The sequence below is a fragment of the Helicoverpa zea genome, chromosome 7, assembly GCF_022581195.2.
Source record: "Helicoverpa zea isolate HzStark_Cry1AcR chromosome 7, ilHelZeax1.1, whole genome shotgun sequence".
NCBI lineage: Eukaryota > Metazoa > Arthropoda > Insecta > Lepidoptera > Noctuidae > Helicoverpa > Helicoverpa zea.
In genome coordinates, this window is record NC_061458.1 from 4,417,434 (window position 1) to 4,435,117 (window position 17,684).

A 17,684-nucleotide genomic window follows, 5' to 3' on the forward strand; every position below is an offset into this window, starting at 1 on the left:
TTACAGGTCAACTATTAAAAAAAACATGTTATTCCTAGGAACTTACTTGTGCCTATGCTAGTCGAGTAGTTGCGCTAAATTATAAAGCCGTACCTATTAACTTTTATCATTATATGCTAAAGTAAGAAGTAGCGCACTGTTGTAAGTATTTTTAGACACTAGATAAATACTAATCGCCTAAGAACCAAATTATGAGGATATTTATTTATTTTTGAATAATACCATATGTAGGTACCACGGTACTCACCACTGCTCAAAAATGCATAAATTACTTAGTTTACTTATCAACCAGAAAAAAAATAGAGACAGATTAAATACCCCTCAACTACTTTCCAACGGCGAAAATATCTCAAATATTCCCTAACATTTTCTTTTTGGGAAAAGCAAACCGATCCGCAATTTCGGCAATGAAATGGTGAAATTCTAGTTTATCTAACATGCTTACCTCAAGATCTTATTCCAATATTCTTATTTTTCCTCCTGATAATAAATATTTGTTATAAAATAATCCTTCCTGTAACTGAAGATCTTTTCTGTGTTAAAATGTCGTTTAAAATAGTTTTATGTTTTTTCACGAGAATTAAGTAAAATAGATGGATGAAAACGAGAAAATTCATATTTTTTTGTTATGCAATAACTCTGATTAATGAATAGGTAGAATCACCAGTCAATGAATAGTGGCCCAATTAATTACTGAACGTGCGAAAATGCCATTAAATTATTTTAAACACTACTCACTTATCTTAATATTATTCAACACAATGATTCGATAAAAAGTCGCGAACTCTTAAACGAATACTTAATGCTTAGTCGTTAGTATTTAAGTACAGATGAATCAACAAACTTGCCCTCAGTTGACGACGAGATTTCTTGTGGGAAACTACCTACCAAGCCTTACTAATAGAAATCTAGCAAAATATTATACCAATATAAATACTCTACGGTTCGGTTATAAAGTGGTGCTAAGTTTTCAGTATTATTTTGTGGTGAAACGGCAAAGTTTTTATTTTAAAAAAATAATTCACAGGTATGTTCCTTTTATTTCCAAATTATTAACTTAGAATTACTTACTTTTCCCAATCTGACCAGTATTTTTGAGTTTAGATTAATACGAATTTAAAGAAACTAAATTATTCAGAATTATATTATTTCATTGTTTGTTTTGTACAATAAATGCTCTGTGCAACAGTAACAGTATGCAGTATTGTGTAAATATATTGGTATGGTGAATTTGTATGTACCTATTAGTTATTAAGTATTGTAATGTACGATATATGTGTATTTGCATTTTTATGGGCCCTAGTTGCCTGAAATAAAGGAATAAATAAAGTAAATAATTAAGTAGTCAGTCGGAAATTAAGAACCTGAATAAAATGCTATATTTTTAAACAGCCCCTTTGACGTTGCAAATCTTTCGTTTTAGGAACGAAAGATTACCAACAATCTATTGTACCTACTTATTTGTACCTATCTATTTTCTTATTGTATCGATCATTTTATTATTATCTTTGACCTTTATTGCCACGTGTGTATGGATGATAACATTCTCGCAGGATCTATGTAAGTCGCAATTAAGTGAAATAATGGAATGGAGTATAATTTGAACAGAATCCCTAAGATAATAAATGTCTTAAATCTCTATAAATATTTACGAAGCACAATAAGCGATTTCAAGAAATTTTATGACTGTTATTTTCATTTTACTCTTAAATAACTCCAGTGTGTTACTTAATTTTATTTCGATTTGCAGTGATTATTACATTAGATAAATAAACAATGTGTTCTAAAATTGTTACTTCAGTTCCAAGCGCATTATACAGCAAAAAATCAACAAAAACAATTTAAATTGTGAAATACAATTATGCGAATGTTCAAAATTTACCGCGTTTGGTTTCCAGATTATACAAAATCAAAACATCAGATTTCAACCAATAGCAGCGTTCAGCACCATCGGCTGCGAGAATTCTGATTGGTGAATAAGAATTGCTCTGTGGCGCCTCTCCGACCTTATAAATATCGGCGCGATCACAAACCAGACCTCTTTTCCACAGTGTTAATTCAAGGGGACTCTTTCGGGTTATTTTTGTGAGCTAACTCTAAATTCAGAATGCCGGAGACCTCAAAAATGAATGGATACGCAAAAACAAACGGACACAGCTATGATATGGAAGAAGGATCAGTGTTTTTATTCACATCAGAATCCGTCGGCGAGGGCCACCCAGGTTAGTTTTCTTCAATAACTACTAATGCAGGAATTGTTCGTAGAAAAATGGCCGCCTTAGCATGTGCGTAGATAAAGTATAAATAGGATTTCTTTTGTTTACATTATTACCTGCAGTAGAGCTAGAAAAGCAGGGATTGTCCGGCAATAACACACTCTTGCTGACATGCTTTATTCAATGGCAATGTTTTGTTACATCATGGTTCTCGCAGCTATTATCGCAATTTACATTTGTCAAAATAATCGCAACACGTGGTCCGGGCCAAACAACGTTGAAATTTAATGATAATTATACACTTGCGCTTTTTCTTGTATTTACTATTTATTATGATTGTTTTATTTCAGACAAAATGTGCGATCAAATTAGTGATGCTATCTTAGACGCACATCTGAGGCAGGACCCTGACGCAAAAGTAGCATGCGGTAAGTGTCATAATATCGTGAAATCATATTATTCCATAAAAATATAGTAATACGTTTTGCTAATTATGGTGCTTTATTATCAGAAACGGTGACAAAAACCGGAATGGTGCTATTGTGCGGTGAAATCACTTCCAAAGCTAATGTTGACTACCAAAAGGTTGTCAGAGAGACGGTGAAGCACATTGGCTATGATGACTCCTCCAAAGGTATGTAAACATTATCCTTGGACCACTGATCGTTACCAGAGGTACACAGATGCAGCTCTTTGGCTTTTAGCCAGTGCTATGTAGACAAATTCTAATTTAACTTCCCTCATAGTAATGTATGAATATTATTCCGTGCACACTAGGTTTTGATTGGCGAACACTAAATTTACTAGTGGCTATTGAAGAGCAAAGTCCAAACATAGCTGGTGGAGTATATCAACAAAGAGAGGAATTAGATATTGGGGCTGGAGATCAGGTACAAATTGAATAAGAATTGCTGCACGGAACAACTCTTGGGTCTATTGGCTATTTTGTGGACTATAATTCGGTTTACATTCTGCATGATTTACAGAATGAAATATGATAAAAACTATGGGTTTTCATAAATCACTATTGTCATAAAAATCATAAATTGTCAATCACAATGCATTACAATTGTCAGACAGTATAATATGATGGTGCATGAATATTTTAATAGTTTGTCTGACTGCACAAAGTGTCATTTGATCCTCTATAATCATAGTCATAAGTTTGCCATTAATTTGTACTAAAATAAGCATGTTGGGATCAGGTTTTGATTACAAGACCTGCTGCGTGATGCTTGCCTTGGACCAGCAGTCTCCAAACATTGCCGCTGGTGTGCATGAGAACAGAAATGATGACGAAGTTGGGGCAGGAGATCAGGTATGTTCAAATAATCATGTCTAACCATAACATTAATATACCCATTTGGGATGAACTGGGTATTCAGTGCAGAGCATTATTAAAAAAAGGGTATTCATTCATTTCAAAATTTAACAAAGTTGACAAAAGTTAAGCCACTATCTATAAATTGTCAGTGAGGGTTATCACTAACAAAAATCCAGGAAACATTCAATGATTTCATATAATACACTTGTAACTTAGTTATGCGATTGATAAATATGATTCACAAGTATAATGTTTTCTTACCTCTCACTTGGGAAAAATCCATGTGAAAATTTGTTTGCAATTATTGTGCAATGTTGAGGATAACTAAATTTCCTTATTACCTTGCTTCTTGGGTGTCTTGTGATTTTCTTGTAATATTTATTGTGTGCAATCAAAAACATTGGTTGTAATAAAAAAATCGAGATTATGAAAATACCTAATAATCCAAAATCAAACCTACAGTGATTTGTGTATACCATTTTAAATTTATTTGCTTCTTCCAGGGATTAATGTTTGGCTATGCAACAGATGAAACTGAAGAATGCATGCCTCTGACAGTTGTGCTTGCACACAGACTCAACCAGAAAATAGCTGAACTACGACGAAACGGCGAGTTCTGGTGGGCCCGCCCGGATTCAAAGACCCAGGTAAATAATTACTGCATGCATATTCTGTATCTGTAATGTTTACTTGCCCCTACTGTAACTGTGATAAAAAATGTTTAAAACACTGTATTTGTATCAAACAGACTGATACTGACTCAAGATAAAAGTATTTGTATGACCTCTGCAGCTATTTGGCATGCTTACTTATGTCAAAGGCTAAAATTTATTATTATTGATTATTTTATTTTTGTAAACTTACCTTATCTTTATAGAATGTCATAAACAAGAATAAACTTTAGGCTTAAAGTCATAATAATTATGATCTATGATACTTCTTCCGGTTCCATTTTTTTTCTTAAGAATTACAATAATTTTATGGTCTTTCACTCCCTAGAAAAATTTAAAATACATAGCTGGCATGGTGCGAAATTGTAAGTTGAGCAGACCCAGCAGGTCATTTCAATAGCCAAAGGCTAATTGTCTGCTACAATGTAACAATACATTGTTTCGCTCTTTGACCCTATTGCTGTGCAACATTATAAGTAGCTTTGATTGATGCATATTGGTGTCGAGACAGTTAGGTATTCTGCAGGCCAATTAAGCCTTGTAAATCAGAACAAGTAACGGTGAACTGCTTCAATAATTCTGTCACTTTGGTGTTTTTCCTGTCTTGATCATATTCTGGTATAATATCACACGTGAGATGGTAGAGCCTTTGAATCCAAAATAGGGAAGGGAATATTTTGATATACTTACTCAAATTATTTATTCATATTGCCCAGTTGCCATGCATATTTTAATTTGGGACCCACCATGTTCAACAATGAATTTTACGATGAGCTTACTAAACAAAACTCAAGAGTATCATGTTCTTTATAATGTGGTTCCTGTTCATGCAAAAGATCACATGACGTAATCAATGTCTAATATTTCAATTGTTGTTTAATGAGTGAGTGATAAAACTGACACCAGTGTCAAGCGACATTTGAGATCGTCTATTATAAGTGGGAGTATGTATGAGCGCCACACAATGAGAATGTAAAAATGTTAAGTCGTAGTTTCTACGCGCTTCTTATCTTTACATGTACGTTTTATTTATTCATGTGTTATTCGTATATATTTTAAAACAGTAAACTTAATGCAAGGTAATTAAAAAAGTATTTCTAAATACAAAAATACAATGTGATATACGTTTTTATTTCATTTCTGAATTGGAATAAAGTCAGTTGCTTCCTGAAATATGTAGGTAATAATATAATTAATAGTTTTACCAAAATGTGGGTGGATTGTTGGCCACGAATCACATAATCAGTCGAATTTTAAAAATATCCTGTAGCTAATGCTGCAAATACAATCTGGCCTTCCTCCTCCGTTTAATTATTTTATATACTACCATTACCATTTACATTAAACTACATACATAAACGTTGTGATTTGTTACAGGTGACTTGCGAGTACGTGTTCGCTGGTGGCGCCACAGTGCCGCAGAGAGTTCACACTCTCGTTGTCTCCCTGCAACACTCAGAAAAGGTACAAATACTCACATAATGTACTCATTATGCAGGCACCCAAAGTCATAAACATTTTAACACAATCAAGATACGGAACATAAAGAAAAAATCAATTATTTCTTTAATAGCATACATACTTTTTATTAAATATTTCGTCATATCACATTATCATCTGTGAATAATTTCCTTAGCACACGAGTAATTTTCTTGATAAACCTTACGCACAAGTGAATCATAGCATCACTAATGTATCCATTTCATGGAGATAAGTTTTTAGGCTACATATCAGCTAATTACGTCATGCTTGTGTAATAAAAAGTAAGTTTCGTAGGTAATGTTATACTTTAAACAAGGAACATCTGATAATAGTAGGCCGTGACCTGTGACGACATGGCGATTACAACAGTTGATTATTGAAATTAATTTTGTAGATCACTCTGGAGACGTTGCGTGAAGAGATCAGGGAGAAGGTTATTAAGGAAGTTATCCCAGCTCACTACATCGATGAGAAAACTGTCATTCACATCAACCCTTGCGGTCTATTCATCATTGGAGGACCACAGGTATGTAACATAGCAAAAGCAATAGAATATTCATCATCATCATCAGCCTATCGCAGTCCACTGCTGGACACAGGCCTCTCCAAGTGCACGCCACTGAGATCGATTTTCGGCTTCTTCGAATATTCAATTATATTTTATTTTAATAATCTTATTTTTACCATTTCATCAATATATAAGAATAAATAAAAAATAAATATTTAATACATTGCAAAATAAATTACATAATCAACAAATGATCGTAGAGCTTAGTTAAGACAAGGCGTTCTAGTGTATTGTAGTCAGTTACGTGTAAATACACTTTTAATGCTTCGTGGGGCAGGAGTCGGCCCGCGTGATAAAATTGTATGCACCTGATCTAATCTATCGTTCTGTACGAAGATTTATACAATATATTTGTTTCCCCTTGGTTTCGGAAACTTTTCCTCGTATCTGCACAAAATATGGTTACTTGGAGATAGTCAAGCTACCCAATAATAAAATAATTTTTCAAATCATCTCAATAGTTTTAGAGCCCTAAAAGATTAGCGGAAATGCCATTAGGCAGGTAGGTCTGGCGTCTTCTTGTAGATCAATTAGTGGGACAGTACGTGTGACCAACCCTAATACTAACGAGGCGTTCGGGTATCTTGATACATCTGTCAATTGATTAATTAGTAATCTGGTTTAAAAGAAATGGGCGGTTTCCAAAGAAGACGTACGAGGGCAGAGCTGGTAACTATGCTCGTCTCGCGAACATCTGCATTTTGGCGCGCTACTTTCTTGGATTTTGCGTTATTATATCTCCGCTAGTAATTTTGTTCTCCATGGTACAAGGTACAAGTATAGAGGAAAGTTGTAATAATGTATGATATGTTTCGCAGTCGGACGCGGGTCTGACGGGACGCAAGATCATCGTGGACACGTACGGCGGCTGGGGCGCGCACGGCGGCGGCGCCTTCAGCGGCAAGGACTTCACCAAGGTGGACCGCTCCGCCGCCTACGCCGCCCGCTGGGTCGCCAAGTCGCTCGTCAAGGCCGGCCTCTGCCGCCGCTGCATGGTGCAGGTAAGCTATAGCACATGGTTTTCAAGGATTCTATCTCTTGAATTCAGGTCGGGTATCTGTTATTAGGGAGTCCACAGTCCAGAATTACCACCAGATTTATGTGGCCCTTGAGTTTGTTTCATAATAGTTTCTTCTGAATGTAGTCAGATAGGCAATACCGACTTCTTCTTGCTATTTATGAAAATGTTACGTGTTTGCAACTTTTTTGCAAAATAAATAATAATAAAATATCATAGTTTGAACTTACTTCTTTGACGTAACTAGCCATTATTTACGGACACAGGTTGTCAAACCACAATCTGGGTAGTCTATATTCTGTATCACAATGAGCCTTAGGAGCGAACAGATTAAATACTATGATATTAGCGTGTCCTACATGTTCTAACAAAGCGCAGACGAAAAAGGTTATTAACCGCAACGCGGTATTGCTCGTGTTTCTGACCCACATAATAAATTGCCAAAATAAGTGCACGGTTCTTTTACAAACCAGTATGTCTGACTTTACTAGCAGGTGATTATTACCCAAAAACTTGTACCACATTGCTACACTGTACGTCATAACGTTTATCAAAGTCTAGATTAATAAACTCCACGGATTCAAACTTGTACTTTCAGTGGTCATTGTTTACTCAGACAAATTATCTTGAGGCAATCACCTCTGATGTAGGCGATCCAAATAAATGTTGCGTCAAATTTCGTGGCGATGAGTGTACGTCACACTTCGTCAGTATTGTCGTGTCGTGACGCAGCGGTGCGTTTCCGTTGACGTATTTGTTACGGTTGTCTATTAGCGCCGCATTGTACTTTAACCCCGTTCAATCATCTGTCCTTTGACACGCATTCATTATGCAGATGCAGATGATTATCTCGAATGTTCTATTGACTAGCTCTATTCTGAAAATGACAATTTTTAACGTCATCCATTCATATTATCAATATTCAATATTTAAAATGTATGTTGTTGACAGGTCGCATACGCCATTGGTGTAGCTGAGCCGCTGTCGATCACTGTATTTGACTACGGAACTTCCCACAAGACACAGCAGCAACTGCTCGCTATTGTACAAAAGAACTTCGACTTACGACCGGGCAAAATTGTCAAGTGAGTTCTCTTACCAATGTTTTGAATTGTGGCTGGTTATTCATTATTTTGTATAAAATGCTAATATTAAATATTTTCTGTTTCAGGGAATTGAACCTCAGAGCACCCATATACCAGAGAACCAGTACTTATGGTCACTTCGGACGAGAAGGTTTTCCATGGGAGAATCCCAAACCGTTGGTTGTAGAATGACTTGAAACTTAAGCACTAGACCATTGTAAATATTTTCACCAGTATGTTATAAACACTTAATCTACGTGTGTAATTGTAGCGAGGGCGCAGGGAATGTTGCTGATGTCTCTCTTTAGACATTAATATGTTCGTGTTGAACCTCGCCAGTGGAACTGTATGCGACGCTCTAACAACACGTGACAGTTGCATTTACGAGGTTCACTATATATTTAAGTATTCTCTAGATTATTAGACACATAGGTTTAACATGGTGCCGTCATTTCTGAATTTGAGTTAGTTCAGGGGTTAAAATGGCAGTCCTATTTATTTAAGATTACGTGTTCAGTTTCCTATAAATGAATTTGTTTGCTTTTTACACTGCCTGATTGTTTTTATAGTTAAGTAAATGAACTTTCCAGTGAACATGAAGTAATATGATTTTATATTTATGTACAATTTAAATTTGGACTGCCTACACTCTCGAATGTTCTTCACTGTACGCTTTACGATGTAAGAGCTATGATTTATCGGTAGAGTAGACTACTCCCCTGGTTGCGTCACAGTCGAGCGAGTGGCGGCAGGACCGCCGGTTCCGCTGTTCCTCGCTTCACTGCAAATTATACTTAGTGCTGTGTGGAGATGGGCACTCTAATCGTTTTATTAGGACTTCCAATATTAGACGAAATACACTGACTTGCTTCCTGTTAAAGGTTAGTAACCGACTTAGTTTCCATCTCATGCGCAGCACAATTTGTGTTGTGTTTCCGAAAAGGATTGTCGTGGAAAAGAGCCATTTTGAAAACACACCGACCAGACCAGGGCAGTAGTGCACTGTGCATTTACTCCTTACTGTAATAATTGTAATTCCGCCGGTAGTTTTAATTAGGCGAAATGCTAACCGTACATTTGACATTAGGAATTAACATAGTTTTAAACTATTGCTTAGGACGGTTAGTGAGTATTTCCGATTATATTTTTTGATCTGTTTCATCTTCGACCTGTTTAAAGTTTCTAATTAACTTCTGTGGATTATCAATTTGTCAGATTGTGGAATTTAAACTTAATAAAATTATGTCCTCCCAAAATACTAGCGGGAGAAAAAACCCAAGCTTTTATTTAACGCCATGCCACTTACACTTTGTAGTTGCAATGATTTATTGTTTACAAACACTAAGCATATAAGTTTTGTTTGATACAGGGAATTATTACGAGAAAATGCTTGAAAACTATAAGTAAAAGATTGTAGATATTTACAAAAAAAAATATACGATACATAACTGTTCTTATAAAAAATATTAAATGCATAGGTACAGCATGCAGGTAATTTATTGCATAGAGCGTTTTTTGAAACAAAGGTATCTAAGAGAGCCAGGAAGTTACAATTCTTCTAGCTCTTTGCTGTACTGCTGTCATCGCAATTGTGTCTGATGAAGACCAAGCTCGCATGTCAAAGCAATGAGATGCCCTGAAAAATTAAAAATATTGGTCTTTTACATCTCGTACGGTATGTCACGTGCAAACCAATAACAGATATGCATACATATTCGGACCACATAGCAAACTAGTATTGTTTGTAAAATAGGCAGCCTGGTAACTACAAACAAACATTCGATTGTATGTGATTGTGAAAATGGACGAAAATCGTTTGCATATGGCTTTCATAAGAAAATTCTTTTCACTGCCAGAACTCACCGAAATAACTTGGCTGCTCTGAACTGTACACTACAGGGGCCCGATTCTCCTAAGTTAATAATGTCAACATCGAATAGAAATTGAATCGCAATAGCAGTTTTAACCATATCGGGCATTCTGCTACTAATATAAGACCAATCGTATTCCAACGACATTCGATTGGTCTGCTGTTTTGGTGATTTTGGTCTATACGGTAGTTTGCTCTACAATCATATTGCAATCGTAAATCATTTGCAGACAAAATGATTCATTATTAAATGACAGAAAAGGATAAAAACGTTTATTTCATAGAAAAAATAGCGGAATGCCACATACGTTTCAATCGTAATTGAGTCGGGATTGAATCTTAGTCGAATGTGGATCGTATGTCACTTAAGTAAAATTAGAGGAATCGGGCCCCAGCTCTCCATAAACGACTATTGTTCTAACGTCAGCCATTTCATGTTATGCGCTTGCGCAGGTGTTTTGTTTAATGTATATTAATTTGCACAGAAACTAGCATAGCAGCCAAGTTCTGAGCGGCAAAGATACTTGTCTAGAGTTATATATTTATTAATGAACTTACCTGTCTACGGTATAAGTAGGTGATGTATCGGAAACATCTTCTTTGTATACGCCGAGTGCCCGCCATGGGTCGATGTAACCATGAATGTTTATAGTATTCTTTACTTCAGGCGCGAGGGCACCGAAAACTAAATTGACTCTATCAGCTCCGGCTTTCACGAAAGCTTCGTCGAATCTGTAAAACGAAATGCAATCTTGAGTTGCTTCATTTACAAAAAAAAAAATTGAGAACGCATGAACGCACTCTTGTTTGAAGTCCCAACAATAATAGGAATGATAGCTGATATTCTAGCGATTCTGAGCTTGTATTCTATCTTACCCACCTTTCATCGAAAATCTTTTTGCAAATATCGACATAGAAATCCAAACTAAGCCACTTGAGACCGTCGAACACTGTGCCCGATGTTGGCGCCGTCTGATAGAAACCGTATTCGGTGCAAGTTTGATAGTACCAGGCACGAGCTGAAAATCATGATTTTCGTTTTATTATTTTTGTAGACAAGATAGAAGGTAACATTTTCCATAAGGGTCAAGAGTGGTAACGTCGAATTCTCCCAAGTTTTTGAATACATTGTTCGAGTTTATTACCTAGGTACATTTATGAGTGCATATTCCTTCTGAGATCAGTTTGAAGCTTTAGTCTAATTTCCCTAATCCTTAAGCGGACTAGATGTTATTGTTAATAAGGGGAACGAAAGAAAGAACTCCAAGCGGGGTATAAGATGTACACTTACAATTTGTAGGAAGCATGTAGCTATCAAGGAAACTTTGATAATTAATTTGCCAACACGAGTTGCTACTCAAATTCCGAATTCTGGCTATGTAACCGCCGATTTTTTCCATTGGAGTCGATCCTGCAATGCATTGTAAAAAAAAAATTAATATTAACATGTTATGAACATTTTACCTAATTTATTAGGCCGTACATCTCTGAAAGGGTGAAACTGTTAATATACTTAGCTAGCAACAAGATCTATATAAACAACCGTCAATCCTATCCAATCTGCAAAGTATCTAACCATGAATTCGATAAATTTTACGAAAATATTACTCACCATAAGTGTTATCGTTAAAATTATTGCAAATTGAAATTAGCGACCCGGGGAATGCTTGTTGTACAGATGTAGAGAACGTCCAGCTTATGAGCCCCGAAAATTGACCCAGATCGTACACATTGTCGTAGTTCAATGGTTCACACAATCTGCAGGAAAACACAGGAGGAAGGGTTTAATTATGACTTATAAATTGATTTATCAATCAGCATAACAATGGGAGCTAATACTATATAAAACCTCTGGAAAAGGCTTATGTACCTTGAATTGGACACTTACAGCAACGATTGAAGAACAAATGTCTCTTTAAACAAATTAAAATTATAATTATAATATAACTAAAAATATTTAGGTTTGAACCAACATGTTTTACCATTACTGGTGTACAAATATAAAAAGGAAAGAAAACCTATGAGTAATATTTGGTGAAAAAATACGAAGACATCGTAACATAGTTTTACAATCTAACAAAATTACATCTGGATTTCCGATGTAAAATATTTTATAAACTCCACGGCGAGCTGGACAGCTCCAAGCTGCTGTATACTGGCCGGCGAGGCCTGTGCCGAGATGCCGCTGTTATACGCGGTGCGGCGGCGCGGCCCCTGACAGCGCCAAAGCGACGCCGTCAATTTGACTTTTTTTGTGTGATTTTGGATTTATTTTTCTTGTAATATTAGTGTTTTTAGTGTTTTTAGCCTATAAGTGTAAATAAAACGAGCCGCAGCACGCAGATGCGCAGCGGGAATGATATGGATTATAGTGCATGTCAATCTTCTGGATCACTGGATGCCCTAGAGAGATGCCCCCTGTGCCCCCAAGCTCGTTTCTTCAGAGGTAAGCGAGGCTTGAGCGTGCACATTGGGAAGATCCACAAATCCCAATGTGCAGGCTCGGCTAATGCGACCGCTACAAACCCGACACCAACCACCGATCCTTTCTGGCAAAAATTATCTAAATTAAAAAACTCAACTCCGGTATTAAAGCGGGTTCCCCGTGGAGCCAGGCCCCTGGTTGCTCAACACTTGGCAGGTTGTGTTCGCCTGGCTGCACGGGAGAACTCGCAACGTGCTTGGGAGCAATTGCTCACCTTCCCATATAGAGTTTTACACGTTCAGAAAAATTTGGCAAACAAAAAGTCCTTGACAAAACAAATTAAAGACAACTGCGTAAGTTTAGGCCAAGAAGATTTCGATACCAAATTACCGACCCAAAGAATTTCTAATATACCCCGCCTAGTGGAATCAAAGCTAGGCGAGGGTGACATTCGGGGGGCTGCTAGAATTCTCTTTAGCAGTGATGTGGTGGCTCCGTGTTCTCCAGACACGCTCTCCGCTCTGGAGAGTAAACACCCAGCCCCAGCAGATGGCCTCTCTTTTCCCGACCCTCCTGATTCAGACGCACATACCCTCACAATTTCAGGTCGACACCTGGTCACAGCCATAGGCTCCTTCAGGAGCGGCTCCGCAGGCGGCCTCGACGGCTTGAGTCCGCAACACCTGAAGGATCTCACCTGCCCAAGCGCCGGGGAAGCAGGTGAGTCGCTCTTGAAGGAGCTTACGGCCCTGACCAACCTTATGCTCTCCGGCAAGGTGGACGAAACCGTCATAGACGTTTTGTATGGAGCAAACCTCTGTGCTTTGCGCAAGAAGGATGGCGGTATTCGTCCAATTGCCGTGGGGACCACCTATCGTCGTATGGCAGCCAAAATCTGCTGTAAATTTTATAGTGAGGACGTTTCGGAAAAATTTCAGCCCCTGCAGCTAGGTTATGGCTCGAAAGGGGGCTGCGAGGCTGCCGTACACGCCCTGTCGACCTACCTAAATTATGGGAACGGAGATGTCATCTTGAAGGTTGACATTAAGAACGCATTCAACTCGGTGAACAGGGACACCTTGCTGGCAGAAGCCAAAAAAGAAATACCCCAAATTTTTAGTTTCCTCTGGCAGTGCTACAGACATCCAACCAAATTACTTTATCGGGACAACCTATTAGAATCCGCTGTTGGCTGTCAACAAGGTGATCCCCTCGGGCCTGTGATCTTTAGTTTGGCAATTAACCCAATAATTCGGCAACTAAATTCTGAATTTAACGTCTGGTATCTCGACGATGGGACCCTGGGAGGCAACAGAGATACCGTACTTAATGATTTCATTTTCCTAAGAGACAAACTCCATAACATTGGCCTTGACCTAAACATTTCCAAATGCGAACTATTTATATCTGACACAACCGACAGACAGACGACACTCCAAAATTTTAACGCAGTAGCCGATGGCATAAAAATAATAGACAAAAGTTCTCTTTGCCTCCTGGGGTCACCAGTACTAGAAGAGTCATTTTCGGATTTTATTGAGAACAAAATTCAAAATTTCAATGATATTTCGGAAAGGTTATTCAAAATTAATATACATTCAGCCATCACCATCCTACGATACTGCTGCTTTGGCCCCAAATTAACCTACATCTTGCGTGCTTCTCATTTATGGAAGCACATCAACCTTTTGGATCAAATTGATAAAATAATTCGACACACACTTTCATCAATTTTAAATGTGGCCTTGGACGACAAAGCTTGGTCTCAAGCTACACTTCCCATCCGTATGGGAGGGCTTGGCGTCCGCAAAATTTCCAGTATTAGTTTACCGGCATTTATTTCCTCCGTCCATGGCACTGACAAATTGATCAGGAAAATCCTACCTATTACACTGATCAATTTTGAGGTGCCATGCCTGGCGGAGGCTATTAATGCCTGGAAAGTCACATGCCCGAATACCGATCTACCCGCCAACCCATCCTCCCAGAGACAGTGGGATGAGCCGCTCTGCAGAGTAATACGGAAAAATCTCATTGATACGTCAATTACTTCTGCGGAGCGAGCACGCCTACTGGCTGTGGGTGAATGGGAGTCAGGTCTTTGGCTTCACGCATTTCCGTCGGCAAACATAGGCACCATGTTTGACGACACCACTTTCAGACTCGCTGTCTGCCTGCGTCTGGGTGCTTCATGCTGCACTCCTCACCGCTGCCACTGCGGGGAAGCTGTCAGCAGCCTCGGTCACCACGGCCTGTCGTGCAGCCGGAGTGCGGGCCGCATACCACGACATGCGAATATCAACGACGTGATCCGTCGGGCTCTTGTTGCCGTCGGCGTGCCAGCCGTACTTGAACCAAATGGTTTGGCACGCGACGATGGCAAGAGACCAGACGGCATGTCGCTATTTCCGTGGAAGATGGGTAGGACTTTAGTGTGGGACGCGACCTGCGTCGACACTCTTGCGCCATCCCATCTTCCTAGAACTGCGTGTTGTGTCGGCTCCGCCGCTTCACAAGCAGAAGACCTCAAACGGCGCAAATATAGTAGCCTTATCGGGAATTACATGTTTGAGCCGTTTGGGGTTGAAACTCTCGGGCCGTGGGGTCCGAGTGCTCACGCGCTTGCAAAGGAAATTTCTAAGCGCCTTGTTGACACTTCTCGTGACCCAAGGGCTGGCTTTTATTTCGCACAGAGGTTGAGCATTGCCATCCAACGTGGCAATGCTGCCAGCCTTCTGGGTACATTACCCGGTGACAGCGATGAGGAGCAAGCATGTATTAGTTTTAAGTTGTATATATAAGTTTATTTTTAATTTTTAAAATTAATGTAAATCTTTTCAAACTTAATTGAAATCAAATATGTATAATAAATGCCTTATGTACCTATTTCATTTCTACACAAGAAAAGACATTGATATGAGATACTCGCCTATAAGCTTGCTCCAAGCGGCGCCTGCCCTCTTCAGTCTGCATCGAAGCTACTGTTTCCTCGATGCCTTGTCGAATGTGAGCTATGCACTGTTCTCCACCCTCCAACCAGAAAGCTTCATGTACCACTTCCAGATATTCTAAAATTAAATAAAACAGCATGATAATACATAGATCCTCTTCTATTCTGCAGTTGCAGGGCATGGTCACGGGTACGTTTATTCGCGGTCGTATCCTAATCGTTGGTAAAATAACATGAGTAAGTAGGTACTCACCAAAGAAATCAACTTTCGCCAGGATAGGGCCACTAGAGGCGACCGTGCCCACCACCAAGTGCGGGTAGCGCATTTTGAACCACATGACCATGTTGGCAGCGTATGAGCCTCCGTACAGTATAACCTTGCTATCTGCGAACCGCGGCTGCTTCTTCATGTCCGTGATGAAGTACGCGAGGTCAGCCAGCGCTTGGTCAATGTTGAGGAATCGTAAGTTTTCCGCTGTGAAGTTCCTATCAATCAAGGTTGAGGTAGTAATTCAGTTTCATAATAATGCTAACTTAGGTAGTTGTTTGTATGTTACGCAAGTTAAAATCACGTAGTCCAGTTCTGACTACGCCGTAGCCGCGTAGCGAATATACTGAAGACAGGAACACTGCCCGTTTTTTCGGCTGCTTCGCAGCGCATGTTAACTCCCAACGCGAATCAAGTGGTGTTACAGTATGTTAGCTTTTAGAAATGTTTTTTTATTTGTCCTTGTGCGAATTAACCTACAAGTGTCTCTATGGATTTCAACTTACGCAAAGATTTTAGATGCTCCGTAATAGCGATGTTCCGTGTAAACTTGATACCCCTTGTTCTCTCTCGCCATCTCAAACATGTTTCCAGCCATTAACCAGCCAGGAAGTATGTCCCATTCTCCACCGACCAGGATAAATATAGGATAGCCGTCGCCACCAAAGAATTGTTCGTTAAACATGAACCTCTGTAATTTCACGACAAAAAAATATTATATGAGCAGCTTCCTATGCAAGTACTTTCATAAGTCTGTGTCATTGTATGTTTGAGAGTGGGTATTAAAAAGTCCAAAGATAAGTTTTTTGTGTTTCTATAATTTTCTATGTACCTAAAGTATTAGGATCCATATTTTATGTAGTTGATTAAAAAAAACACGAAAACCAATCAACCAACTTGCAAAGTATCACTAGCAAGCTGGTGATACTTTGCAAGTTGGTTATCGCGTTAATTGGAGAACACAAAAAATACTGTGAAATTCTAGAAGATAAAAAGGGACCCAAATAAATTTAGCGTACCTACCATAGAGAAATTGGTAGGGTTCTGATGATCGAAATGGTCTAGTGGCATAGTTGTCCATGCTGTGTTAACGTTCCTGGCAGGCAGTCTGCTGAACTCCTCAGGGGGTTTCATGTCTATTCCCAGGGACATTTCTACGAGCCTGGGCTCCTTCGCCCATGATGGCGAAAATACACTGAGGAATAGTAGGAAGATAATCTGAAAATTTTAAAGTACCTGGTAAGATCACTAACTAAAACTTATTTTATGTTAATTAATGTTGGTATCGAATGGTATCTAATTTCACAATCTGTATTTCGTACAAAACCGTAAATTACAATATTAAATGTTTACTTACCATTTTATATATTTTCTTTTGAACAAATTAACATATCACACGCGCATTCGATAGCCTAATTGCGCTATCTAAACGAAATAACTTCGATAACAAATAGAATTATCGTTATCATTAGAGACGATTATGATAATTCCAACTTAATATATCATTTGATTGATACAGGGTGGTTCACATGTAGGTAAATAGTATTTTCCCCTAGGTCCTATAATATCGACTGATTTAATTAATGTGTTATTTATTTGGCACTTAAGTACAACAGTAGACGTTATCGATATAGGCAAGATTACGTTACTCATACCATACATTACTCATTTACTCATACATTAAGACCTTCAAGTCTAATTGATAAACTAATTATGATTTTATTTTATCGTCCCTCTTCTTATAGGTAGGTAGGTACCTTCATTTCCTACCTATTGTAATATAAAACCTGGGTTTATAAATGTTTAT

General features: G+C 38.3%; 2 protein-coding genes across 3 annotated transcripts; one reads left to right on the forward strand and one right to left on the reverse strand.

Annotated features, from left to right (window-relative positions):
* Positions 1-857: 857 nt before the first annotated feature.
* On the forward strand, positions 858-9,084 carry LOC124632139 (S-adenosylmethionine synthase). 2 transcript variants are annotated; one of them, XM_047166826.1, is made up of 11 exons: positions 858-1,027; positions 1,899-2,222; positions 2,567-2,644; positions 2,728-2,850; positions 2,994-3,106; positions 4,044-4,187; positions 5,589-5,675; positions 6,088-6,219; positions 7,080-7,262; positions 8,231-8,364; positions 8,451-9,084. In XM_047166826.1, the coding sequence occupies exons 2-11, from the start codon at positions 2,108-2,110 to the stop codon at positions 8,554-8,556; spliced, it is 1,215 nt and encodes a 404-aa protein (XP_047022782.1). In that variant the 5' UTR covers positions 858-1,027; positions 1,899-2,107; the 3' UTR covers positions 8,557-9,084. The 2 variants fall into 2 exon arrangements, with proteins under 2 accessions (XP_047022782.1, XP_047022781.1); XM_047166825.1 differs by lacking the exon at positions 2,994-3,106 and adding an exon at positions 3,422-3,534 and having other exon boundaries at positions 859-1,027.
* A 759-nt stretch (positions 9,085-9,843) lies between these two features.
* LOC124632138 (putative serine protease K12H4.7) lies at positions 9,844-17,367 on the reverse strand. The gene is made up of 10 exons (XM_047166824.1): positions 17,235-17,367; positions 16,901-17,095; positions 16,384-16,568; positions 15,863-16,095; positions 15,589-15,727; positions 11,847-11,992; positions 11,526-11,645; positions 11,115-11,253; positions 10,793-10,966; positions 9,844-10,000 (listed from the first exon to the last, which is right to left on the reverse strand). Exons 1-10 carry the CDS (start codon positions 17,235-17,237, stop codon positions 9,895-9,897), a joined length of 1,440 nt encoding a protein of 479 aa, XP_047022780.1. The 5' UTR covers positions 17,238-17,367; the 3' UTR covers positions 9,844-9,894.
* Between the last annotated feature and the right edge of the window lie 317 nt (positions 17,368-17,684).